Raw genomic sequence first — 25,588 nt, forward strand, 5'->3', positions numbered from 1 at the left:
ATTTTAAAACACTGAAAAGGAATGCTAAAATGGAGAATACATGTAGGTGTTGCTATCTCAGTATGTGTATTTTATATTTGATATTATTTGTGGCCAGTGAACACCAGATTGCTGTGCACATAGATTACTTGTAGAAGTTGCTATACAGTATGTGACAATCTGGACTGTCATACAATAGATTATGCGACTTTTTCATGACAGACTGGATTTAAGTGAAGAAGCATGGTATTCATCGCTTCCATAGAAATTTCAGCAACAACAGTAGTTACAGTGTACATGTTTTGGTCAGTTATGGAAAGTAGAAATGTTTAGATTGATGGTTTGTTTCTCTATTTTAAAAATTGTTGTACGCTTCCAATAAGTTGTTACAAATTAACACTGACTGATAGGCTGCCTGACACCTTCAGACAAGCATAATTCAATGACGGCTATAACTATGGCGTTGATTTTTACATTGACTTGCCTTTTGTTTTGGCATATGACAGTTCATACAATGCCTACGTCATGAACTTATATACCTCCTTCCCACTCAATGTGTGGCATCGCATCAAATTACTTTGTGTTGAAAGTCATCTGCAATTTATGCACCGTCCCTCCAACTGTTGAAGTAAGCAGTATGCTAGCTTCATGTGAAAAGTTACATTGCTGATTATCAATTAGTTAGGAGTGTGCATTTTATTGTGCAATTAAGCTTCATCCGCCCAGCACCATTCTTTCCTTTGATGTGCTATTAGAAGTTCAAAAAATTGACGAACAAGTATAAGGAGAATTTCCTAATTCTTTTTGTACATGAATGTTACTTTCTATGGTATAAGTGGAGAGGTGTATTGTGTGTTACAGGAAATAGAGACACTGAAGGCTCAGTTGAAGGAGGCACATGAGAAGCTGGCTGCTGCCCCAGTCACTACTGGAGAAGACCTTATTGATCTAAGTACCACCACGACCACGAATACTGCTGCTGGTGACGGTGATAGTAGTGTTGCTGAAGTGGAGAGGAAGTTGAAGGCTGAGCAGAGTGCTCGCCAGGACATGGAAATGCATGTCACTACTTTAAATTCACAGAGAGGTGTGTCTGTCTATGTCTGTGTGTCTATGTATGTGTGTTTGTGTATGTGTGTCTGTGTATGTATCTGTCTGTGTGTGTATCTGTCTGTGTATGGGTGTCTGTCTATGTATCTATCTGTCTGTGTATATCTGTCTGGTCTGTCTGTGTGTATGTCCGTCTCTGTATGTGTTGTGTGCATGGGTGTGTGATAATGTGTCTGTGTGTAGTCTGGTGTGTCTCTGTGTGTAGTCTGGTGTGTAGTCTGGTGTGTGTCTGTGTGTAGTCTGGTGTGTGTCTGTGTGTAGTCTGGTGTGTGTCTGTGTGCGCATGAGTTCAAAGAGTGTGCATGTAGGATGGATACATTGACTCAACACATGTACTATATTTGTAATGTATATTTTATTAGTGTATCTACAGCAAGAACTAGAAGCTATACACAAGCAACTTAAAGCAGGTAATTACAATCTCACTTATACTTGTGTCATATCACTTTGCTTGTAGCTCAGCTAGACTTTCAAAAGGAGAAAACAGCTCATGAAGACCTCAAGCAAACATGGATCAATGCCAACCAACACTTTCTTGAACTACAGGCACAATATGAGGGCCGAATAAAATCATTAGAACTTAAGTCAAAGTGAGTATTAATATGTTTCCAAATATTTTTTGTTGCCATTGGATGTGTGTGTGCTGTCTACGTTACCTTAGTGCCAGTGGTGTTAATACTTATTCTATAGCTGATGTATGTAGGTAGGTAGGTAGGGAGGGAGGAAACATATTATATATGTGACCTGCTGAGTGAAAACCTGACTTGTTTGCATAATTCTGTTTTTGAGATATATGCCATTGAAATACATTGGGTAAAAAATGCGTGCTACTTAAACAACTTTGCACATGTTTTAATTGCTTCAGTAAACAGTGAAGGAAGACTCAATATCTAATATACCAATGAATTTTCCTATTCATGGCGAGTAAAACTAATTTGTTTTGTTTCGGTGCCATAAAGCAAACATGAGTTACATGTATGGTGGTTACGTTGCAGTAAAATGTAACTTTATCATTTTCGTTTCTAAGCTTGAACAACCTTCTTACTTATTAGCATGGACCAAAACTAACCTTTATGATTGTCCCAGTTCATGGTGAATGGAATGACTCAAGTCCAACTCTGTAGCCCGTTGCACTCAAGACTTATGATGGATTAAATGAGTACCTGTAATTTTTTTCCTGTATAGGCACTGTACAAATCGATTGTTTTGCTCTTCTTGTTGTCTATCACTAAAGCTCCAAAAGTACTTACATGGCGGAAACTTTAACAGCCCATTGGTTTTTCCCTCTAGACAACAAAAAGTGAAGTTCAAGGAAAATACAAACAAGTCGGGTTTTTGCTCAGCAGGTCACATATGTTGCAGTGTGATGTTAAAACACATAAAAATGCTAAAGCAAATAATGCCAACCATAGCTATTCCCCAGGATCACCGGGAAGGTTGGGAGAGGGATTGAAATCACTTATTTTAAATACATAAAATGTTAATAGTAAACATGTTAAATGTTGATGCCATTCATTGTCCAGGAACACAACCATTAGTACCACTTCATCCACTGATACCCAGTCCCCTCCGAATACATCTTCAACTAGTAATCGACAACCATCAAGTACCACATTAGTCCAGCCACCAAGTACTCAACCAAATGTCACAGTTGAGAGCACACAGGAGCAACCTGATGGAATGTACCAGAGTACAATTCCTATCATTGAACTGTCAGGGCCTCATAGCCACAAGAGGAGCATGTCTGATGGCATGTCAGCTCTGCCCATTCCTGAGAGCACTAATACTGTAGAGAATAAGAAATCATCATCGTTACAAGATGTGCATCAAGGTATTCATCAGGATCAAGGTGTTCATCAAGATCAAACTATACATCAAGATGCATCTATTGTGAGTTGTGCTGTGAAGTTCATGGAGTGTGTGTTAAGCATAATTGGCAAACAGTTGTAGGATACATATCTTCATGCATGCAGACTAGCACTGTGATTACTCACAGTACTTTCACCCCTCAAATGTCTCTAAACTTTAAGGAAAGGGTAGCAGTAAGGGAAAAGAATGGAGCCACTAACAGTAGACTCCATTAGCCTCCAGGCATTAATTTCTCAATGTGCTAGAAACATCCTCCCCCCTCCCCCCAGCTTATAATCCGACCAATGTTTATTTGAGTGTGACTTTTGTACAAGGAAATATGGTACAGGAGGACAGTTCACTGTTATAATGAAATTGTTGCAAAAATGTTGCGAAGGGCATTCCATACAAATAATATATGTGCTGTGAAGTTCCAGTCATTGTCAGGTAGTCTCAGTTGTGTGTGACTTTGTGTGGCATGTTTGTGTAATGTGTGTGTGTTGTACCTTACGACAGGAAATTTTGACAGAAGCAAAAGGTGTGAGGAATCCACACTCCATCAACTTTAATAAATTTAAAAATTACAAATCTAATCTAAACACTTACTTTTATCAAATTATTAAAAGTTGATGACTTTAGCTGAGTCATATCAAATTTTTCTTCCGTCAAAAACATACAAGTATATATGTTGGGTGTTTTAATCATGCTGATCAGGCCCAGGTGACAGACTTGAAAGAGGAAGTCAAGCGTCATAAAGAGATGTGTGCCAACTATGAGCAACAGTTACAACGAACACAACAGCAAATGACACAAGAAATGGCTGAGAAAGACGAGGCTGTGGAAGCGATAATGGATACTTTAGAAAAGCACAAAGTGAGTGGATCATAATAAGGAGTGGGGGTTTATTGGAATGGTAAATTTTAGACTACAATTTTGATGGAGAGAAAGAAAAGAGAAGGGTTGAAAAAGACATTGCAACGACTACAGGATGAAATGAAACAACAGGTAGATGCTATGTGAGGGGAGTACGTGTTTTAGGGAGTGTAGTAGGGAGTGCTCATAAGTAGTGCTTGAGCCAGGGAGGGGTTTTGATTGTTGCTGAAAAATATTTGAGGAGGAAAATGCATGTGATGATACGTTTGTCAAAATGTTCCTAATTGTGCTGCAGTGTGACTGCTCTATTAGAGTATCTTGATCTTTTGCAACGCTGGTACAGTAGTGATATATTCATTTCCCCTATTTGATTGAAAGTCCAGTAGAAAAAAAACGTTAGGGATGGAGCATTAGTATTCTAAATTTATAACACAACTCACCAGTTCTAGTTGTTGGTTAGGGTTCAGCTTTTACAGTTAGCAGTTCTAGTGAGGGGGTTAGTACAGTGGATCCTCGGTTATCCAAACGCCTTTGTTCCTAGAGTTAGACAAAAGTGTTCAGATTAGTGAATTTGTTCAGATAAATGAAGCCCTTTGATTTATATATACAGATTTCTAATTACTCTAATAGAACAGTCATTTACTCTAATAGAACACACGCTAATGACAGAATACTCTAATCGAACAGTCAGTCTTAGTGTTCGGATAATCAAGGTGTTCGGATAATCAAGGTGTTCGGATAATCAAGGTGTTTGGATAACTGAGGTTCGGAGAAGCGAGGATCCACTGTACTGTACATTAGGGATCATGAAGGTTTGGGCTTTTCTGGCTAAAAATGTCACCCTAAAGCCACCTCACACTACCATTCTGGCACCTTGGTAGTATTTGGTTAGGTATGACTAAGCCCAAAAGTACCTTCAGTACGACCTGAAACGCTTCCAATATGACACTACAAATAATTATTTAATGGAATTTTCCACTGACTGACTGATGCCTTCAGACAAACACAACTCGATAACAGCTAAGACCACTGGCTTGATATTTTCATTGCTCAACATTGCTTCAGCCTGACAGGTGCCTTTTGGCATACCACAGTACGTACAATGCATGTTTCATGGACTTATCTGTGTCCTCTTCTTGTGTCCCATTTGTCTTTGCTAACAGTGCAAGGTATTGATTCGCGATAACTCCACGCTATCGCTTCAAATTCCCTACGTTTGTAATGGGAATCATTTGTGTTTTCCATTGTGACTGGATTGATTGCAGAGGTCCTTCTCATAGTGTTCTTCGTTTGTAGCGCTGTATAGTGGGCTGAACATAGCTGAAATGAAGCATAATGGCCACTCCACTACTTCAGTAATTGATATATTTAGTTGGAGCGTGTGTTCAAATGAAAACAGTTAGCCTGGTACCATTCTTTCTTCTAATGTGGTTACAGTGTTATGCACAGGTTCACCAGTCATAATAATGTTGCAGGTAAAGTAAACAACCAAGTATAAGGAAAAATTAGGAGTTTTAACTTTGATTATAGGGATTGTAGAAATAAAACAAGGGAGGTCACCTACACCTGAAGATACACTACTTCAGTTGTGGTATAGACTGAAATAGGAATTTAATGTCCACTAGTATATCTTCAGGTTTAGGCGGCCTCCCTTGTTTCACTACTTTTTATTAGTTCCTAATTTTTCGTTATACTTGTTAAATAGAAGCTGAGGAACATATTGCCTTACATCTAAAATAAAACGGTTGGGAATGGTAGTGTACTGGGTAGCATTCTGGTAACCAAGAATGCTGGGTAATTTCATTTTGTTCCCATTTTTAGTTTCTTCTTTTCTTCGCGTTTAAGTTATATGTTATTGTCCTGTCCCTCTGATTTTAGGTGGAGTCTTATCAAGAAAGTGAAAAGGAATTAAAATCAACACTTGCCAGCCTGCAGGATAATTTTGTCAAGGCAAAACAAGATGCCCAGCAGCAAGTGGTGAGTTGTATTTTGCAGTGATCAGATGTTTTACCACATTATACAGGCACGCATGAGCGAGGAAAGAATCATCTTAACTCAACAGGTCTATATTTCTGTGTGTGTGTGTTTGTGTCATGCACGCATGCACTTTTTTAGTATGCCTTTGTCATTTATTCAGCATACACACCTTCTCATAGTATGTACTCTATTTTCACTGTTCAGACGGAGACCGCCAGAGAAGAGTATGAATGTTTGAAGGCAGTTCAGTCTGAGGAGATGCATGCTCAGCTCAAAAAGATAACCACAGCAGAATTGGTATGTCCTGTATGACACTGGTACACCATTTTCATAATACCTTGGATTATTGTACTAGTGAATTAAGCAGACGTACCATGCTATACATTGATCATCAGACTGCATATTTAACATTATCTATCCTGTTTGCTTGAAAAGCAGAATTGCTCAATTATTTTAACAAACATGTACAAATAAAAGCTGCCAATGTTATTGTCTATGTAACTGTTTGATAGTGTTAGCTCAAATTTGTTTGCTATAGGCACAAAAAGAAGCCGAGTCCAATGTAGCGACAACATTTGAAGAGTTGACAGCTCTACAGGCCAAACTACAAGAAGTAGAGAACAAGTTATCTAGTGAAATAATGTTCCTCAAAGAGCAACTACAGTCGGAACAGAACAGCAAGGATGAGTTAGAAGCCACACTCTCATCCCAGTTGTCATCAGCTAACCAAGAAATTGGTATGTATGTTTATATTCTCCTAGTATGGTATGTATTAGGGCTGAGCGATACTGCCATTTTAGTATTATGATCGATACTAAAGCCACTATTCACGATACTGAATAGTTCACGATACTTACAAATATGTCAATCATAGCTGGTGCCACATAGTGTATTGCTCAGTATTCCTGCAGGAAGTCTTCAAAAGTAGCATCAAACTAGCCACTGTCAACCTTGTTTACAGTAACAGTTATTGTAACACATACTTTGAAGTTATGTTATGGTGTTCACACCTCTCTGCAGGGGTAACCAGGTTATGACTTACAAGGATTCTTGAGCCTAGTACAGCATAACAAATGGATTTTCAATGACAGTAATGTACAGGCATGGTATCACGATAGTTAATAACAAAATATCGCGATATCGATACTGTCGAAATATCGATAAAACGGTAGTATCGCTCAGCCCTAGTATGTATGTCTATACCATATTATAAGTTAGATATTTGTGCATCTATATGGCAGGAAATTCCTACCGTACGGAGGGAAACTTTGGAGGAGGAAAAATTTGGTGAATCAAGAAAAAATATCACTGTTGGCAAAATAAAATTAGGCGAATTGTTAGAAAAGCACATGCCCTATTTAATTAATTAGATTACTAATCGCTGTGAAGCAAGGATCTGGAGTGCCACGCTTCTTTGGCACCTGGAGTCAGCAATCAACTAAAAGGTAATACTATATGGACAGTAGATCTACACCCTCTGGAATATAGTGAGTATTGTACTTGATATGGTAGCACTCGCTACTTGTCACGTCCATTTTGAGGTGAGGTCACGGATACAGCTAGCTACCTAGTGAAGTAGTCGAGGCAGGCTTGGCTCTAGTTCGATGCCTGGCCCAGTAGCCCTTGGTCGAGTGGAAAATTGTTTAGTTCGAGGCTTGGTTTGCTGTTTTCTTTACTAGCAAAATATTTGGATGGGGAAAATTTGGTAAATTTGTGGTCATTTGTTAAATTCACCAAATTTTAATGGCGCCAAAGTTTCCCTCCATACGATATTTCATATATTACTAGCGCCATGGCAACCATGCATGTTCACGTGACACAATTTAGTGGTCCTGCACATTAGGAATGCATAGTCTGACGCCGCCCGCCCTTTTTGTGAAGGGGCACAATAAGTGTGCCATGCCTATATGCAATATTGAATGTTAGTTTGACCAATCACCCAAGCCAATGCAGGCTAATAGCTCACACTGTGCTTATGGTATTATGGAATTAGTTTAGCCAAATAAGAATTAAGTTATTCATCGCCTTCCAAATTTGTGGTGATTCTTGCTATGCTACTACTATATAGTCTCCCAGAGATTCTGTGGTAACCAATATATTTGAAATGGTTTATAAAAATGTTATAACAGTTGTGTAGTCTCAGCAAAATCTAAATATCCAGGCCAGTTATATATCATACAACTTTTGTTAAATGCTGTCTTCAAGTCTTTTTTTAAAATTTTTTTGTTACAGCTCAGTTACACACACTCAACAAGGAACTAGTCAAAGAAAAAGCAGAGGTGAGAATGTGTAAAAACAAGTGTCTATTTGTAGCTACCATGAACACTTACAGTAGCAAAAATGAATTGGCGATTACCCACTGTATTAGCAGGTGTTTCTAGGACTATCTTTGAGTAATATTTTAGGAAGGCAGCAGTTTCCTGGAGTCACGGTTACTCTCTATAGCAGCCGCTTTGGGACCCTGAAAGTTTGGTCCGGTTTTGCTGCCATATTATAGAGGTTTTTGTAATGTGTGTAGTCAGACTTCTAGGAACCAAAATTTTTGTCCTTATTTATTTTATCCAGATAGTTTGTCAAGAGGGGTGTCATTATTAAAGTTGATGTCATTGCAACCATATCTTGGCCACCACTTTTGATTTCTCAACTTTTTAAACTCTGGCTTTTTTGAAGCCTGTCCTTACAGCTTGGCACTTAACTGAACTGATGTTAGTATGTTTGGGAAAAATATTACTGCATCCTTGTTGCTAGGCAATGGCAACTAGTCAGTCAATCAAGGAGAAGTGTAAGCAGTTTGTAGAAAATCAAGCGAAGGAAGTGGAAGCTGTTCAGAGAGAAAATGTTAGCGTAAATGATTGTACCATCATTTATTATTTATAGATTCATCCGTTCATTTTCTGTGCATTTTGTACTGGTAAAAGGACACAATATGTAGTTGTATGATAGGGTTGAAAGAGTTGCACAAAAATTGGTATCCCTTTAAAAATCCATAACTAGTAGTGATATAGATACTATGAAAATTTTGCTGAAAAAAAGCCATGGAACAAGAAGGGATCGCTGGGGTGGTAATGTAAACCACAAATCCCTATTTTGACCCTTTGTCATTAAATTTTAGTTACATGCTCCATCATTTTGAAACGAGTCAAGGTAGGGATTTGTGGTTTACATTACCACCCCAGTAATCCCTTCTTGTTTCATGGATTTTTCAGCAATCCCTATTCTCCCTCTCAATTCATCTATTTTTATTAATCCAGTACTGGATTATGGATTTGTTTTATTGATAATGAAGACTGTTGTGAATAGTGTAATTATTCTGCATAGTAATGCCATCAACGTTTCAGTACACACATGAAACTGATCAAATTGCAATGTGCATTTACAGAGTCTCCTAATATGAGCTAGAATTTACATTACTAGTGCAATTCAATACAAGGGTTGTTGTTATCAAGCTTCCTGGCCTATACTGAGTTTAATAAGGACAGATTTTATTAGCAACAAGCAGCGTACACCAGAAAACCTAACTCTGAACACAATCTTGTATGGCTTTGCATGCATAATGACCTTTTAGCAAGAAGAAACAACCCGGTTTGGGCTGTTTCCATCCTAAAACGAAATCAAAAATAGGTCATGGACACGCACAATGATCCATTCAGCAAGCTTAGCTACTTTATATCCCAGGATTCTACTTTTTATCTCAGGATTCTACTTGTAAACTTCGTTATGCCTTTGAAAGAATAATAATATTATATGAACAAAATGGCAAATTTCAGTTTTGTCTGAAATACACATACTGTTTCCTTTTCACTTGATACTTACTAGTCGAACAATACTCATTTGCAAAGGACCGCTAGAGGGTTGCTCTGAGTCGAAGAATGCTTATGGTCTTTAGGTGTGCATTTTATTAGGATTTTTGCAACAAACCAAAAAAAATCATGGGCGATCCCTATAATGAACCCACTACAGTAGAACCTCAGTTATCCGAACCCCTTGGGACCAGGGGTGGTCCATAAGTCTGAAAAGTTCGTATCTCTGAAACTGTGTATAAATAACCTTAAATAGCATTGAGAACAGTTTTTTTAAATTTTAGTATATCAACTACCCTGATAGAACAGTCACTACTCTAATAGAGCAGTCATTTCCGTGGTTCCACTGTATCGTGATTATCCAGAATGAAGGAGTGGACTTGTGCTGTGTTGTGGGCTCTTCTACTGGTTGTCAAGGTAATCTTGTGACTGCTATTAGAATAGTCAGCATTACGTAACTGCTTTATTAGAGTATCTTGTTTGCATTATTGTTCAATATGTAAGTATCATAGTGGGGAAGCATTGTTTAACATTTAACAAATAAATAAATAAATAGGAGTGGTCCCGAACTTATTGGGTCCTGAGTGTGCTCAGATAATCAAAAGTTCTAATAAAGAACCCCATTCATTTATATACAGAGCCCTGTTTAATTACTTTAATAGAATTAGACACATACAATGTTCCCTCCATTGTCCAGCCATCAATTAACCAAACATTCCATTACCCAAATGGTAGAAATGACTGTTCTATTGTACATTCATCATTATTTTGAGACAGCTGAGTTCTCATCTTCCCAATACAGTAAATTGCAAGACAGTTGTCAGTTACAATTCCTTTTGCTGGTGATATCTTGTGAAAACAGCCAATCAGATATTTCGTAAGAATTTGAAAATGTTTGGCCGCCTATCATTGGTTGGTTTTCACGTGAGTCCCATTCAGAATTTTTGTACGACTGACAACCGACATGCAAATCACTGTACTACAAATACTGTGTTAAATCCAGAGGTTTCCTTGACACCCCCTCCATCATATCACATAAAGCGCCTCTCATTCCTTTGGTGTACTTTTTGCATACTCTCTCTGATATGATTTGTCAAAGCTTTGCCTCTATGTGATGGAGTGTATTTGATCACCTAGCACAACCAGACTGTGTGACTCGCCTAGACTGCAAGATACCTGGGGGTCAAGTTTAGTTTTCTGTGTCTGTGTAGCCATACCACTTTTTTCTTTTGTGTGGGGGTAGGGAAAAAAGGGTCTGGTACACAGAATTCTTATCTTAGGTGTACCAGATCCTTTTTTTCCCACCCCCACACAAAAGAAAAAAGTGGTATGGCTATGCAAGACTACTGCTACACAGGTTTTCAGTAGTGCAATAGTTATTACTAAATGTCATGTTATGAGTAATCATCAGTGATTTTTCATTCAGAGGGGTAAAGTAGGGATTTCTATTATCATGGGGGGGGGGCATAAATAACTAAGAAATTTTAATGCTGTGTAGTGTGCTTGGGGGTCCCCCAGAAAGTTTTGCAAAGCAATCATTATGAGGTTGATGCCCACATAGCTGCCAGTTATATGCTTTTATTTGTGGTGTGTATTTTTTATAATCTATAGCATTCTAAAGATGTGGAAATTGTCGAGCTCAAAAAGGTAATAGATGGCCTCAAGGCTACTACTCAAACAGATGATACACAGGTGATGTTGGTGCTCAGACTGCTGTCTTGTAATAATGTTTTTTGTTTGTTTGTTTGTTTTTCAGGTTAATAGCTAGCAGCAGGAGAAATTAGTTTATAATCTATAAAACAACATTTTGTAACATGCACACAGACATGCTCATACATGCATTTTCAAAATTATATAATAATTTAAAACATATAAATCCTCTGCTCTGTAATGGCTTTGTATGGTAATTAATGGCTGTATGCAAATAGTGAAAAACAGCAGTTCAGGCAAGCAAGTTGCACATGAAAGTTTTCTGATCCTACATTGACCAGTTCTCCACAGGTTAAGTTTTTACATTCATTTATGAATCAGTTTCATTTACATGAGCTTGTACAAAGTCCTACTAGGGTGACAGCTACAACTAGTTCACATCTGGATCTTATTCTTTCCATCTCATTTTCAGGCTACTGCTGCTATTCCTTGTGGCAGTAGCGATCATCATTTTATTCTCACTCATTTCTGTGCTCGTGGTATCTCTCAATGTTCTGATCATAAAATTATTTCTCTTAGGCAATATCATAAACTTGACAATGAATTGCTTGATAAGATTTTACTTGATGATTCCTGGTCTGTTGTTTTTGATGTTGATGATATTAATGTTTGTACTGAAGCTTTTACTATTGTTTTGAAATACTTTCTAGATGTATTGGTACCACTACGTAGATTGAGAGTGAAGCGCACTAGTGCTCCTTGGAACGATTCTCGAGAGATAATTTCTGCAAGGCAACAAAGGGACTGGTTGCATCGTCAGGCAATAAAATCTGACGATCCTAGTGTTTGGTCTAGCTATATAGACGTTGTCGCAATAAAGTAACTGCCATGACTCGCTCAGCGAAGCGACAATATATATCTAATTTGGCATCAGATTTTAAGCATAACTCTTCAAAGTTTTGGAAGCATTTTAACCATTTGTCTTCTCATCAAAAAAGCAACACCTGACTAATTCAGATGTAACCAGTGAAGATATTAATCAGCATTTTCTCTCTGTTGCTCAGAAAACTGTTAGTGATTTACCATTTTCTGATATCTCTGTCACCTCATATATTAACAGAAACACTGATGTGTCACCTTTAAAATTGTCTAGTAGTCGAGTGTATCTCTCGTCTGGATGGTCATAAGGTGGTTGGGGTTGATGGCATTTCTACAAAGTTTGTTAAGGCCTCTCCTGTCTGTATGGCTATGCTTTTGGCCAAGTTAATTAACAGGAGTATTGTGTCAGCCACCTTTCCAGATTGCTGGAAATCTGCTATTGTAACACCAATTCCGAAATCTCGCACTGGTTCCTCGCTGTCCAACTTTCGCCCCATTTCTGTGTTATCAGTCTTCTAAAATATTGGAAAGGGTTGTTTCTAATCAGATAATTGCTTATTTCAACAAACATGATTTGTTTTCACAAAAACAATCTGGTTTTCGTTTTGGACATTCAACGCAAGATGTTCTCTTGCACGTTTCTAACTCTTTCTCTAGTGCTATTGATCATGGTGAATATGTTGGTGCCATATTTCTGGACCTGGCTAAAGCATTTGATTGTGTGGACCATTCTATTTTATTGCAGAAGTTGGCTTGTTGGCTTTAGTGATAGTGCCCACTCATGGTTAAGGAGTTTTCTACATAATAGAATGTAGCAAGTTATTTTTCAAGGTTGTTTGTCATCTAGTGGGTCTATCAAAGTTTGAGTTCTTCAAAGGTCAATTCTGGGGCCCTTGCTTTTTTCTATTTATGTAAATGATTTGCCAGGTGCTATTACTTTTCTGATATCAATATGTATGCAGATGACACCGAGCTTCACTTCAGCCATAGTGACCTTTCTGTTGTTGAAAAAACTCTTCAGGCTGAAGTAGAAAATATTTTTACTTGGCTGGTTGTTAACAGATTGAGGTTGAGTGTATCTAAATCATTGTGTATGCTTATTGGTTCTCATCAGAGAACTAGAGGTTTGAATCTTACATTAACATTGGATGGTGATATTTTAAGGCAAGTTTCTTCTACCAAATATCTGGGCGTATATTTGGATCAACATCTTACTTGGCAAGCTCATGTGGATTATGTTCTTAGTAGAGTTAGAAGGAAGCTTTTTGCTGTAAATCGAGTCAAGCCGGCTTCCTCTAATGTTCTGCAGTTATTGTATCAAGCTTATATTCTACCCATTTTAGATTACTGTGATACTGTGTGGTCACCATCAAATTCTGCTGGTACTCATCGTTTAGAGAGACTTCATTCTAAATTTACATCATCACTACCATCTTCTGATAACTTTAATTTGCGATTGTCTCTAATTGAAAGGCGTACTTTTCATACCGCTCTTCAAGTTTTTAAGATTGTTAATAGGATTTCTCCTCCTTATTTACATGGAGTTTTTTCGTTTGCTGTAGATGTCACTGGTCGCTCTAGTAGAAACGTACACAGGTTATATGTTCCCAGTGTTTGAACTAATTTTGGCCAACGGTCATTGGCCTTCAGGGGCACAGCCATCTGGAACAGATTACCACCAGCACTTTATGGTGCTAAAACTGTGTCAGAATTAAGAAATTGTATTGCATGTTGTAACTTCGTTTTGTGTATGTATGTATGTACTGTAAGTTACTCATATTGTATTTGTGTTCTGTGTTCTGACATAGTTTTAATATGCGGATCACAAAAAGGCTGTTTTTCAGCTATGCCCTGAGACTCAGGACATAGCTGAAAACACAGCCTTTTTGGCTGATGCTATTTTCCCTGATTAAATAAAAATAAATCCAATAAGAATAATTTACTACAATTTCAAACAGCAAATGCATTTATACCATAGGAATACAACAGCATCAGTATAGTTCAGATTTAGCCATATTGCTACATATAGACTATACTTTCAGAGTGACTTTGGGTACTCGTGGCTTTTAAAGGGTTTTGTTCCAAACTCGTGCTGTGATCCGCATATTACTCATCTACTTCGAAACAAGGTCACAAGAAGGGTCGTTTGTGTGGCAGCGCCCGCCCTTAGCTTTTTATTAAAGTTCTCTGCGAAGGGGCGGGCACCTTATAGTCGGCCATGCATATGGCAGTAGCTCCTACCCTGGTAAGGGCTCTTAAACGCTTTGAAGGTGATTTTACACCGCTTCTTCTTACTGACGTAGAAGATAGAGGCCGAGACAAGAAAGAAGAAAATTATCGCCGAGGTGCAGATCATATCAAAACTTGTGTAAGATTTTCCGGATTTCCGAATGGGTTACGCCCGTTTCGTATAAAATAACACCGTCCTCTAAACAAGGCGCCATAACTTCCGCGTACTTTGGTTGAGGGACACGAAGTTTGGTTTATCAAATTCCTTGATGAAAGGCGATTCGATTCATGTGTAAGTTCTTTGTGTAGTATCGAAGGGGAAGCTAGAAAGGAGCCTTGTACCGCAAAATTTACGTGTTCAGAATTCCCGTAAAAACACGTGTTTTTAAACATATTTCTATAACCTAACCTGTTTAACAATTTGTACGGTCGGAGTCTTATTAAGCATCCTTCGCTGCGTAGAATGATACCAAATTTAGCGAATTTGGTTGAGGATAACAACTTGTAAATTGGGATTTTCCCGTCGAGATAATTAAATTTTCCAATAGGTTAATGTATGGAGCTCGTATTATGTCATCATCAGCAGTAAATAACTGTCGCTATGGCGACATTTTCCCATTTGTACGGTCGGAATTGGATAGAGAAAGTCAAGGGCTTTCTTTTATTGTATGGTGTGCTGTAGAAATTTTGTGAGTTAAAGGTTGTAAATTAGTGTTTTTGCATGTAGTGTAAAATACATGTATTTTGTATTGGACAAAAAATGACAAGGAATGATGAGATTTTATGATCAGCCTGTTTTACCAAGTTAAGGTTTCAAAAAGGATATTAAACAGATTTTAGATTTATTTAATGCATAGCTAATTCTTAATTTTTAAAGGTTTAACCCAGTGTTTGAAAACTTTTAATGTTGACCACCTGAAAATGCTTGATTTGACAAATCCCATACATATGTTTTGATATGTGCCATTGTTGTTGATTTAGATTGGAAAGGACAACAGTACGTCGGCAAGAAGTTACATTCAATATTCTTCACACCCGAAATAGATGTGAAAGACATGGAGCGTATGCTCACAAAGTTTTGTGAAGAGATAAAGCTAATCAGTGTCCTGAAGCATGAGAACGTCATTAAAATTGTTGGAATATTTTACCAGAACAATGGACCACCCAATGATTCCTTCTTGTTACCAGTTTTAATCATGGAGAAAATGCCATTTAGCTTAACTAAATACATTGAAACATTCCAACAAATGCCAGAACCCGAAATAATTACTATTTTACATGATGTTAGTAGAGGATTGACTTATCTACATGATAAAATGGTCATCCATGGTGATTTGTCTTCCAATAACATCCTTCTCACATCAAATTTTTGTGCTGACTTTGGGTCAGCACAAGTGTTAGGTGATTCAAGGGCATGTCACGCACCTACTAAGCTGGTAGTACAACCTGGCACTCCAAGTTTTATGCCACCCGAGGCACTAAAGGACCCCCCTTGTTACACAGTGTCAGTAGATGTGTTCTCACTTGGCTGTGTGATTATTCACTTGACTACATGCCAGTGGCCAACACCAGAGGGTGAAATTCTGAAAATTAGTGAACTAGATCGCCGACAAATGTTTATATCCATGATGAGTAATTCTGCATTACTACCAATTGTTAAAGAGTGTCTTGAAGTGAAAGAGAAGAGGATAGCTTGCAAGGATATATTGCAGTTTCTGTCAACAATAAAATGTTCTAAAGAGTAAGTACAGGGGCAGTTATAGAAGATTTGCTTACTGGTTTCCAATTTCAAAGTGATTTATGTAGGGCATAGTGATGAGAAACAGTTTCCATTGTTAGGGTGTTTCATTTACAAGTGCAGGAGAGGCTATTTTAAGTGCATGGTGTGTGAGGTATGACCACTTTAATAAGTAATGTGTTTAGGCATTAAGATAAAGAATTTGGCTTTCAAATTCTGTCGGCTGTTCTACTAAGGTATATTCGCTGTTGTTTTAAAAACTTGAGTGGTTTCCGGAAACCAGTGAAACCCCTCTAAAACTGCACCTAAGTAGGTACTTATACCAATGTCTTTTTTTGTATCATGAAGTATGGTAGTGTCCTTTAGTATGTAATACTAGGTATTACAGCAAGGATTTGGTGTTGAGCAGTTCTGATATTTCATATATAGACTGTATGATATTGTTACTTGATATTGCGGTATAACTATTATCGGTATGCCTTAGTTATAGATGCCATTTTAGACCTCTACTACTAGATCCAGATCTGCGAAATAACAACCTAAAACATTTTACTCTCAAGACAGAATTGTGATGGCAAGCTAATTTGCAGTGTATTATTACACACCAGTTCAATACCATGGTTTAAATAATTGGTATATTGCTAAGAAACCAGAGTGACATTACCCTGTCAGTGCCTTGGCAGTATCACTTGGTTGGGTACTCAAACATTTCTTCATAGTACTTCCATTGAGTTTTTATAGTAATGGGATTTTTACTGACTGGATAAGTGGCCAGCCCATTTGCAATGTCCTAGTTACCTTCAAAATTATAATAATGAATGAAAACTACAACGAACTGGGAGTACAATCCCTAATGAGCAAAGGCACAAACATAAAATAATCAGGTGTTTTTGGGAGATGATTAAAACAGTACAACAATTTAAAATCAATCAAAACAGCTAAGCGCATGATGCCTGCACTTGGACACATCTCAGTACACCTAGTCTACTATCAATATCATAAATCACAAATGAAAGCAACGTAGAATGGGAATTTTGTGTGTGTTTCAGAGCCAGTTGTTTTACAGATGACTTAGTGTTTTTCAGCATGGCAGGCTGCTGGAGAGAGGGTGCTTGTTATGTCTGTTATACTGCGCAAAATACTGTACTCTAATAGAGTAATCACTTAACTGTGTAATTGAGCATACACTTTTAATTGCCAGTGACATCTTTGATTATCTATCCTATAATTTATACCTATCTTATGAGTTATACTGTTTACAAAAGTGTAAAGTCTGTGTGTCCAGATCTCATGTATATACACATCAGACTATACCTATTTGAAAAGTAGCTGCTAGGACCTGACCGACCCAATTTTGCACAATTCTAATCAAAAAAATAAGTTAATGTGATGCCTAGAATTTTATTTTGTAATTGGTGCAAAATGATTGAGATACTCCAATAGAATGGTCAGAGTGTAAAATCTCAAAAGGTAACATTATCTATATGGGTGTAGTTCCCTTAAAACCAGTGTACTTCTATACTTCTTGGCTAACATATAGCTATATACTTCAGTGTTGTCCATGGGCTATATATATGTAACTATGTAGCTACATTTATTTTCCTTTACAATAGCTAACTATGTAGCTTGTAACTAAAAAGTATTTGACATATCTGCAGACAGTGCAGTAGCTACAAATATTGTATCTGACATATACTTTTGAATATAGGTATGGTCTCACTGTGCCGTTGCCATGCCACTGATCAGGTACCAGCACTTAGCTACCGGTAACCTCCACTTGACGCCAGAATAGTTGCCTACAAGCAGCAACACTATCGATGCGCATGATGCCAAGCACACTTAAAAGATAATCCTGATAAGTGGGCAATTTTCCACATATATCATATAGACAGCAAACACATTCCTGAATGGTGGATGGGGGCTTGTATAAGTATCTTGAGTACGTACCACTCCATTTCTATCAGTGCAGTCAAGTTGGTCGCCACTTTTGATACGATTTATGTTACAGAATAAGCTAACAAAGAAGTGCAAAAAAATTCATTTTCTGAGGTCATCACGTAAATTTAATCCTTACTTTAGCCATGCTACAAGGTAGTAAAATCATTAGTGCTGAATAAGGGAGACTATCATCTGGCATGCACATGTGACTGTACTGGTTTATTGCAAATTTTATCAAGTAATGATCTCATCAGTTTGTAATGATCCTTATACAATTCCTAATGTTTTCTTGCATTTTACATAATGCATCCCCACCATAAACCAACTTTGCTAACAAAAGTATTTCGGAGACTGAACTCACAGACTGGATTCATGTTACCAACTGAGCAGAAAACAGTTTCTTAACGATAATCCAGCCATTTTCTAGCTCTTAATTCCAATTGTGGTGCTAGAGACACCATTTTCGGGCTACAACTGCTGGTACTGCTCTTCCTTATAGATCATGAACGGAGGAAGTATGACACATGAGCTTATAGGATTTGTATAGAACAATTAAAAGAAACATTGGGAGGGTTTCATTGAAAACTAAAGCCATGACAATTGTTTTATGTTTCACAGATGCAGTGGGTCTGCGTTCTACAGAACTAGAAAATAAATATAAATCATGTGACCCCTTAAAAGGAGTACTAAGATGGCTGTATGCTGTGCAAGCATTCTGTAGCAGCAAATATAGTTCTCCACTCCATTTCAGAAAGACTTTAGCTCCTGAATTTGTAAAGATTGAAATACTCTAATGGAACAGTCATATATACAGTGGTCTCTCCATTATCTGGCCATCAATTAATCCGAATGTTCTGTTATCCGAACTGTGGAAATGACTGTTCTATTAGAGTATTTTGCCTAAAGTGTATATACGTTTTATTAAAATAAGTTCTGTATATTATTATACAAATGTTTGGGCTTTGTTTATCTGATTTTGTCTGAACATACCTACTGATATGGGTATGTTCTTTACCTCAAGTCATAGTCGAAGTAGTAGTAAGTCAGTACCGTAATTTGCTTTTTTTTTCGTTGTAAAATAATTTTCGTATGCAAACACTTGTACGAAAATTTCTTGCACGAAGATTGAACTACTCTAATATAACAGTCATTCATGTAAATCATGCAAAAATATTTTTACAATAAAATTTTTATCACGAAATTTTTTGCATGAAAATAAAGCAAATTACAGTATTTCTTGAATCAAGTGGACAAACCCAATTTGGTCAGCTTCCAACAAATCATCTATGTTATCCATCACAAGCAACAATTGTTCTTCACAGGGCTACAGTTGTTTGATCCAAGCTAGAAGCATCTTCTTAGCATCAGTTTGATCAATACCACCCACAGACAACTCCTTGAGTATCAGCGACAGAACATCACTGACATTTCGATACTCCTCAAAGGAATATAAATAGTGATCATATCAGAAGATATGAGAATAATTTCATGAGCTGCAGCAATGGCTAGTGTAGTTTTGCCTATACCAGGAAGACCAGTAAGAGTTAAGAAGTGACTTCTACTTTTAGATTTCTTAACCACTTCAGTAATCTTATCTTGTCTGCCCTCAAATACTGAAGGCTGGCTTGGTAGTACATTGCGACATCTGTTTCCTACAAAAATATGATAGCACCAACTAATCTACTACAACATTTGTTTATGTTTCTGGTGATGAACACGTTCTGCTTCTGAATGTGCCTTTCGTTTACCAAGGACAAGTGTTGGAGTTTCTTGTTTTTATGATACAGTCACAACAGCTCTGTCTGCTTCCTTTTGAGGTAAACAAGTCACAATGCAACTTATGCATTCAGAATATCAAATTACATTACCCAAGTTTACATAACAAAGCTGCAATATACTTATTTTCACCGTGTAGTAGCACTAACCACATATCTCCGTAGGCTATGTTGTAAGGAGCCAGTGGTAACTGCAAACCTACCTCTTCATCACTATAGAAACTTTGCTCCAAAGTAAGTGCTAATTCTCCGTGTGATAATTGACCGCTTGACTCCTTTAGACACTCTTCAAATTCTTGTGGGTACTTCCTTTGCTCATAAGCCTCATCAGGAATTACTCCATAACTGAACAAGTGTCCAAGGCGGTGGATGGATTGGACAGCCATTCTTGTTCTGATACTAATCCCTTAGTATACAGATAAGGTAGTAATTCACTCAAGTTTATTCCACTTAGCAACAGATCGATATGTCTTGAGATGGTTAAACCGTGAGGTGAAAATTCTTCCATCTTCAAGTGACCGCAGTAATAAAGGGGAACACCCAACTAGATAAACGTACATAATTTGATAATGTAATTAAACGTGATAACTGACTGATTGTTCAGACAATACCTGACTACCTAAATGACTACAGATTCAGATAAGTCTGTATTTCTTGAATCAAGTAGTCACATAGTCAAAGTAGTAGTAGTAAATTGTCTGACAAGTTTACCTGACTGATCTTTACTAACTGACTGATGCCTATAGTCAAGTATAACTCGTATGGTAATGCTACAGTTTTGATTTTGTCACTGTGTTGTTTAGACCTATGCAAGACATTCATTTTTCACTAATTGCATTGGTTGCAGTGCATGCACCATGGACATGCTCTTCTGTCCTCCTTTTTGTCCTGTTTCTTTTCCACTAGCATGTAGGTGTTAATTTTTTGGTAGCACATCATTGGCTTCTTATGCTGGCTACATACCACACAAGTAGAAGGAATTTTAAATTCAATTAGGGATAAAAAAAAAAAGTAGTGAAACAAGAGAGGTCAGCTACATCTGAAGATACACTAGTGGAGATTTAATCTCTACTTTGTCTGTACCCATGAATGGATTAAATGTCCACTAGTATACCTTCAGGCGTAGGCAACCTTCCTATGAAATTCCTGATTAATTTTTCCTTCTACTTATTTGTTTACATTATTATGACTGGTAAACCTGCACATACCACATTATAAGAAATACTGGTGCTAGGATTATTTCATCTGTCCCAACTATTAACTACTAAAATAGCGAAGTGGCCATTACACTTTGTTTTCAGCTATATTCAGCCTGTTACACAGCGTTACACATGAAAAGCACTACAAGAAGGGTGGTTCCCATTACAAATGTAGGGAAGCCATCACACAGCACTACCATGAATCTGCTGTCAGCAAAGACAGATGGGACACAATGGAGGACATAGGTAAGTCTATTAAGTATGCATTGTACGTACTGCAGTATGCCAAAAGACAAACTCCGTCAGGCTGAAATGACATTGAATCAAGCCCATAGCCTTGGGTGTTATCAAATTATACTTGTCTGAAGGCATCAATCAGTCAAGCAGTCAGTCAGAAATTCCACTGAATAATTTTGTAGCAACCTATTGGAAGCAATTCAGGTCATACTGAAGCCACTTTTGGGCTTGATTATACCTAACCAATACACCATGAAGGTATTGTGTGAGGCTGGTTTCAGTGTGATATTGGTGGCCAGAAAGGCTTAAACCTTGACTCTTGATCATACTGAGTGTATGATTATCAGAACATGTCTTGGTCCCAAGGGTCAGATAATCGAGGGAGCACTGTAACTGGATTGGTGCTTCTTTACTGATCTTCATTTGTAATGCTGTGTAATGTAGTGCTGTAGTTGATAATGAAACGCAATAGCCACTTCACCTTTTCAGTAATTAATGGTTGGGGCACATATTCAGACACAAAATTAATTTTATAGTACCATTGTTTCTTTTGACGTAAGCTTGAGTTCACCATTCATAATTATATTACAAGCAAACAAACAAGTACAAGGAATTTTAGATTTGATAAGCAATCACAGAAATAACAAGTAGTGAAACAATGACACCTACACCTGCAAATATACTACTTAATCCCTAGTTCAGTCTGGCTGTCTGCAGGTGTATACAGGTGACCTCCCTACTTTTTATTTCTGTGATCCCTAATTTTTTTTTGTACTTGTATAATGATAGTGACAACCAAATAATCATTTGTACTATTAATGTAGAAAAGTCACCAATGGAGACCAGTTGGGTAAGGTTTTTGAAATGATTACAGAGATTGGTGTGGAAAAGACTGTGGAGTATCTGCTTAACATTACGCCAGAGTCTTCATCACTTGTTCCTATACAGCGAGATTTTCAGGATGTTAAACCCGGGGACCATCTACTCTACAAGACCAAGACAGGATGGAAGATCAATTTTTATGTAGTAGATAACCTTGGAAAGGGTAAACTCAAAGTTGTCAGTACCTTTCTTGAAACAGATACAGATCCATTTATTGAAGAGAAACTCATATTTGATCCTAGCAAAGCTGAACAATTGAAGCTTGAAGAGAGAATTATTTATCAGTCAGACATCTTAGACCCTAGCAATATTAAAAAGAAATCATACAGATGTATTAGTGATAAATTGGATGAGGAAATGCAACGTTTAGAAAAACTTAAAAGTAAAAATGACCGCTATAGCTTCTTACACAATAATTCTGAGCATTTAGTGACATATGTGAAGATGGGATCTGCTGAATGTCAATTGTGTGATGCAGTTGAAATTGTCTTCAAAAAGTATGTATTTGTGCAGGCAGTTAAGAATGGTAATTTGCCAACATTTGGTCATGTTTTTGATAGCAGTGCTGGTAGCTGGGGTGTGCTTTTTACTGCAATTACGGGTAAATGTGTAGGAACATCTGCTTTAGTTCAAGCTACAACATCTATGACTAAAGGAATAGTGAAAGAAGGAGGCAAAGCTACCGCAACAGCTGCTAGTAAAGGAATAGCAAAAAAAGGAGGCAAAGCTACCATAACAGCTGCTAGTAAAGGAATGGCAAAAAAAGGAGGCAAAGCTACCATAACAGCTGCTAGTAAAGGAATAGCAAAAAAAGGAGGTAAGGCTACCATAACAGCTGCTAGTAAAGGAATAGCAAAAAAAGGAGGCAAAGCTACCATAACAGCTGCTACTAAAGGAATGGCAAAACAAGGAGGCAAAGCTGCTGGTATGCCAACTACAACTAGTATAGTTCAAGGAGCAGTCAAAGGAAAAGTTTCACAAACAGTATCACAACAGATTTCAAAAGAAATGTTGGAAGAGAGTGGAAAAGGTGCTACAATTCAAACTACAAATACTGGCACAAAGATGATTGCACATCAAGTGTCCAAGGAAGTAATTGAGGAAGGTGGAAAAGCTGCTACAGCAAAAAACGTAGCTAGTGCTGCTGCTCAACAAGTTACAAAGGAGGCAGCACGTCAAACAGTAAATGCCACAGCAGCCCAGACTGCCAAAAGTGCAGCTGTTAATGCTGTCAAGCAAGGTGCAAAAACAACGATTGTAGCTGGGGTGCTCATTGAAGGTGCTTTTTATGCTTTTCAGATGGGCAGAGCTGTACATAAACGAACAAAAGGTCAAATGGACCAAGAAGAATTTGTGGACTATACTGTAGAGCAAACAGCTACATCAGGTGGTAGCGCAGCCGGAGGTATTGGCGGATCATTAGCAGGAATTGCCACTGGTGCTGCCATTGGCTCTGTTGTTCCAGTGGTAGGTACTGCTATTGGTGGAGCTGTAGGAGGGTTTATTGGAGGAATGTGTGGTGGAGTGGGAGGTAGTTTACTTGGCAAAGGAGTTGGTAAATTAATAAACTTGGTACGAGAACACAAGCAGTGGCAATTAGACTGCAAGACTCCAGGTGATATAGCTGCTTGCCCTAATAATAAACTCATAATTTTGGATAGTTCCATTCCACAAGTAAGAATAGTAAGCAGTGAGCTTACTTTAGTAGAAGTGCTAACATTTTATGGTGATGGCGTAATCACTAAACCATCAGGTATTGCTGTAAATGATATTATTTTTGCAGTTGGTGACAAAAGTAGCCATTTGGTAAAAATATTTTCAATCAAAGGGAAATACTTGTCAACAATAAACTTTCCAACTAGAAGTGATCAATATGATTTTCAATTTGGATTGTGTTTCAATAGCAAAGGCATATTGTATGTAGTGGACTGTTGCAATTGTAGAGTACAGGCTTTTGATACCAACAAGAATAATGAACTCTGTGGCATAGTTGGCTCTGAAGGATCCAATCCTAACCAGTATCAACACCCAGAATACATTGCTGTAGACAGCAGCGACAGTGTATATGTGACAGACTACTACAACAACTGCATCAACATGTACAGTGAAGATGATCACACCTTTGTATGTAAGATTGAGTGTAACAGACCGTGTGCTGTAGCTTTCACCCCAGACAACCATTTGATAGTTGGAGATCATGAGAATGATCGTATTTTTGTGTTTGGTCCACCAGGAAAGAAAAGTTTTTTTCGTTCCATCTTAAGTTTTAGTTTTTCTAATGAGGAATCTCGCCAATTAACTAAAGTGTTTGGGACTAGTGGTAAAGGGAAAGAACAGTTTAATAAAATATGTGGTTTAGCTGTTAACAAGCAAGGAACTATCTACGTAGCGGAGAATAAAAATGATCGTCTACAAATGATAGGAACTAGTGTATGGCAAAAAAATTAATGATGGTACAACATTACAATGACTAGTCTACTATAAATTAATAAACCACTTGATCACATATACAGGTATATAGTTATGAATACAAATAGCCATAGGCTTAGTGAACTTGATGCTTATTGTAATAAGGTTTGTTATGCTACTAATGAGGTGAACTTTAACTGGATATAAGGCTGTACATATAATTATGAATTTTGTGTGTTCAAATTATATTCTATATAAGGTGTATAGTAGGAGTGCATGAGATACAGCTGCTATATTTTTGTTATCTGAACAAGCATACATTTAGAGCATGCAGTGAACCCTTCGTATTCACTGCATGTAGTCATGGTTTGCAGAGACTTTAGTGTTGGAAGTTAGGTTAAAGGCCAGTAGCTAGTGGTCCGGTCCTTATACTTCTAACCTAGCATGCATGCATATTGTACGGTGACTATAAGAGGAAAATGCTCAGTGACTTTTTATGTTGTCTCCAGCTATATATATATATCTGCAGGCATACAGGTACAAGCAAGGTAGTAACATTCTCAAGCTTGTCTTCAGAATATATTATTATATGCCTCTTAAGTAGTATGTGCGGTTTGTTGATACAACTATATAACTGCAAGCAGTTTCTTACTTCATTAACAGGTGTATAGAGCCACCATAAGCACACCTCTGCATGAGTTTGATGCTTACTTTATTGACCTGACATTGCTGACAAGCCAGTACTAGGCTTGAGTCTATTATGCTCCAAAATTTGCCTATTATGCTTTTTGGCATTTTCCCAAATTTTTGCCTATTATGCTTGTTTTTATGCTTTTATTTTGTGTACTTTTTCTTTGTGCATGCAGAGAAGTTCTTCATATGATAGAATGTAAATGGAGAAGTGTCAATTCAACTGCAACATACAAATAATAGCAATAGCTTGAAATTGGGATGTGCTACAGGGTTGGTAGGCATATTAGAGCAGGGGTGCTTATCTATAGTCCCTCAAGCTATAAGGATTTTCTTGCCTAATATCTTTGTATGCAAGTAATTATGTAGAAAATA

General features: G+C 37.5%; 2 protein-coding genes across 5 annotated transcripts in view; both read left to right on the forward strand.

Moving 5' to 3' along the window:
• Window positions 1-11,469, forward strand: part of LOC136242455 (rab GTPase-binding effector protein 1-like) — a 12,601-nt gene extending 1,132 nt beyond the window's left edge. Inside the window, exons 5-18 of one of the 2 annotated variants that reach the window (XM_066033880.1) lie at window positions 841-1,066; window positions 1,452-1,499; window positions 1,547-1,679; window positions 2,613-2,979; window positions 3,652-3,810; window positions 3,862-3,942; window positions 5,689-5,787; window positions 5,834-5,872; window positions 5,992-6,084; window positions 6,326-6,524; window positions 8,020-8,066; window positions 8,536-8,625; window positions 11,199-11,279; window positions 11,344-11,469. In XM_066033880.1, coding sequence (XP_065889952.1) covers window positions 841-1,066; window positions 1,452-1,499; window positions 1,547-1,679; window positions 2,613-2,979; window positions 3,652-3,810; window positions 3,862-3,942; window positions 5,689-5,787; window positions 5,834-5,872; window positions 5,992-6,084; window positions 6,326-6,524; window positions 8,020-8,066; window positions 8,536-8,625; window positions 11,199-11,279; window positions 11,344-11,355 — 1,674 coding nt within the window. In that variant the 3' untranslated portion in view covers window positions 11,356-11,469. The remainder of the gene's footprint in view (window positions 1-840; window positions 1,067-1,451; window positions 1,500-1,546; window positions 1,680-2,612; window positions 2,980-3,651; window positions 3,811-3,861; window positions 3,943-5,688; window positions 5,788-5,833; window positions 5,873-5,991; window positions 6,085-6,325; window positions 6,525-8,019; window positions 8,067-8,535; window positions 8,626-11,198; window positions 11,280-11,343) is intronic. The other variant, XM_066033881.1, reaches the window with a different exon arrangement.
• Window positions 11,470-14,323: 2,854 nt separating this feature from the next.
• Window positions 14,324-24,790, forward strand: LOC136243297 (uncharacterized). Of its 3 annotated transcripts, none has more exons than XM_066034818.1 (3): window positions 14,324-14,637; window positions 15,327-16,086; window positions 22,057-24,790. In XM_066034818.1, the coding sequence occupies exons 1-3, from the start codon at window positions 14,634-14,636 to the stop codon at window positions 24,560-24,562; spliced, it is 3,270 nt and encodes a 1,089-aa protein (XP_065890890.1). In that variant the 5' UTR covers window positions 14,324-14,633; the 3' UTR covers window positions 24,563-24,790. The 3 variants fall into 3 exon arrangements, with proteins under 3 accessions (XP_065890890.1, XP_065890891.1, XP_065890889.1); XM_066034819.1 differs by having other exon boundaries at window positions 14,324-14,484; XM_066034817.1 differs by having other exon boundaries at window positions 14,327-14,461.
• Window positions 24,791-25,588: the final 798 nt, after the last annotated feature.

Source organism: Dysidea avara, chromosome 13 (genome assembly GCF_963678975.1).
Source record: "Dysidea avara chromosome 13, odDysAvar1.4, whole genome shotgun sequence".
Lineage (NCBI taxonomy): Eukaryota > Metazoa > Porifera > Demospongiae > Dictyoceratida > Dysideidae > Dysidea > Dysidea avara.

Bases quoted from the DNA above. Each gene is read 5' to 3' on its own strand.
- LOC136243297 (XM_066034817.1), top strand. From the start codon at position 14,335: ATGCATATGGCAGTAGCTCCTACCCTGGTAAGGGCTCTTAAACGCTTT. The intron at 14,462-15,326 runs GTGCAGATCATA...TTGTTGATTTAG, and splicing joins AGAAGAAAATTATCGCCGAG to ATTGGAAAGGACAACAGTAC. The intron at 16,087-22,056 runs GTAAGTACAGGG...CTATTAATGTAG, and splicing joins ACAATAAAATGTTCTAAAGA to AAAAGTCACCAATGGAGACC.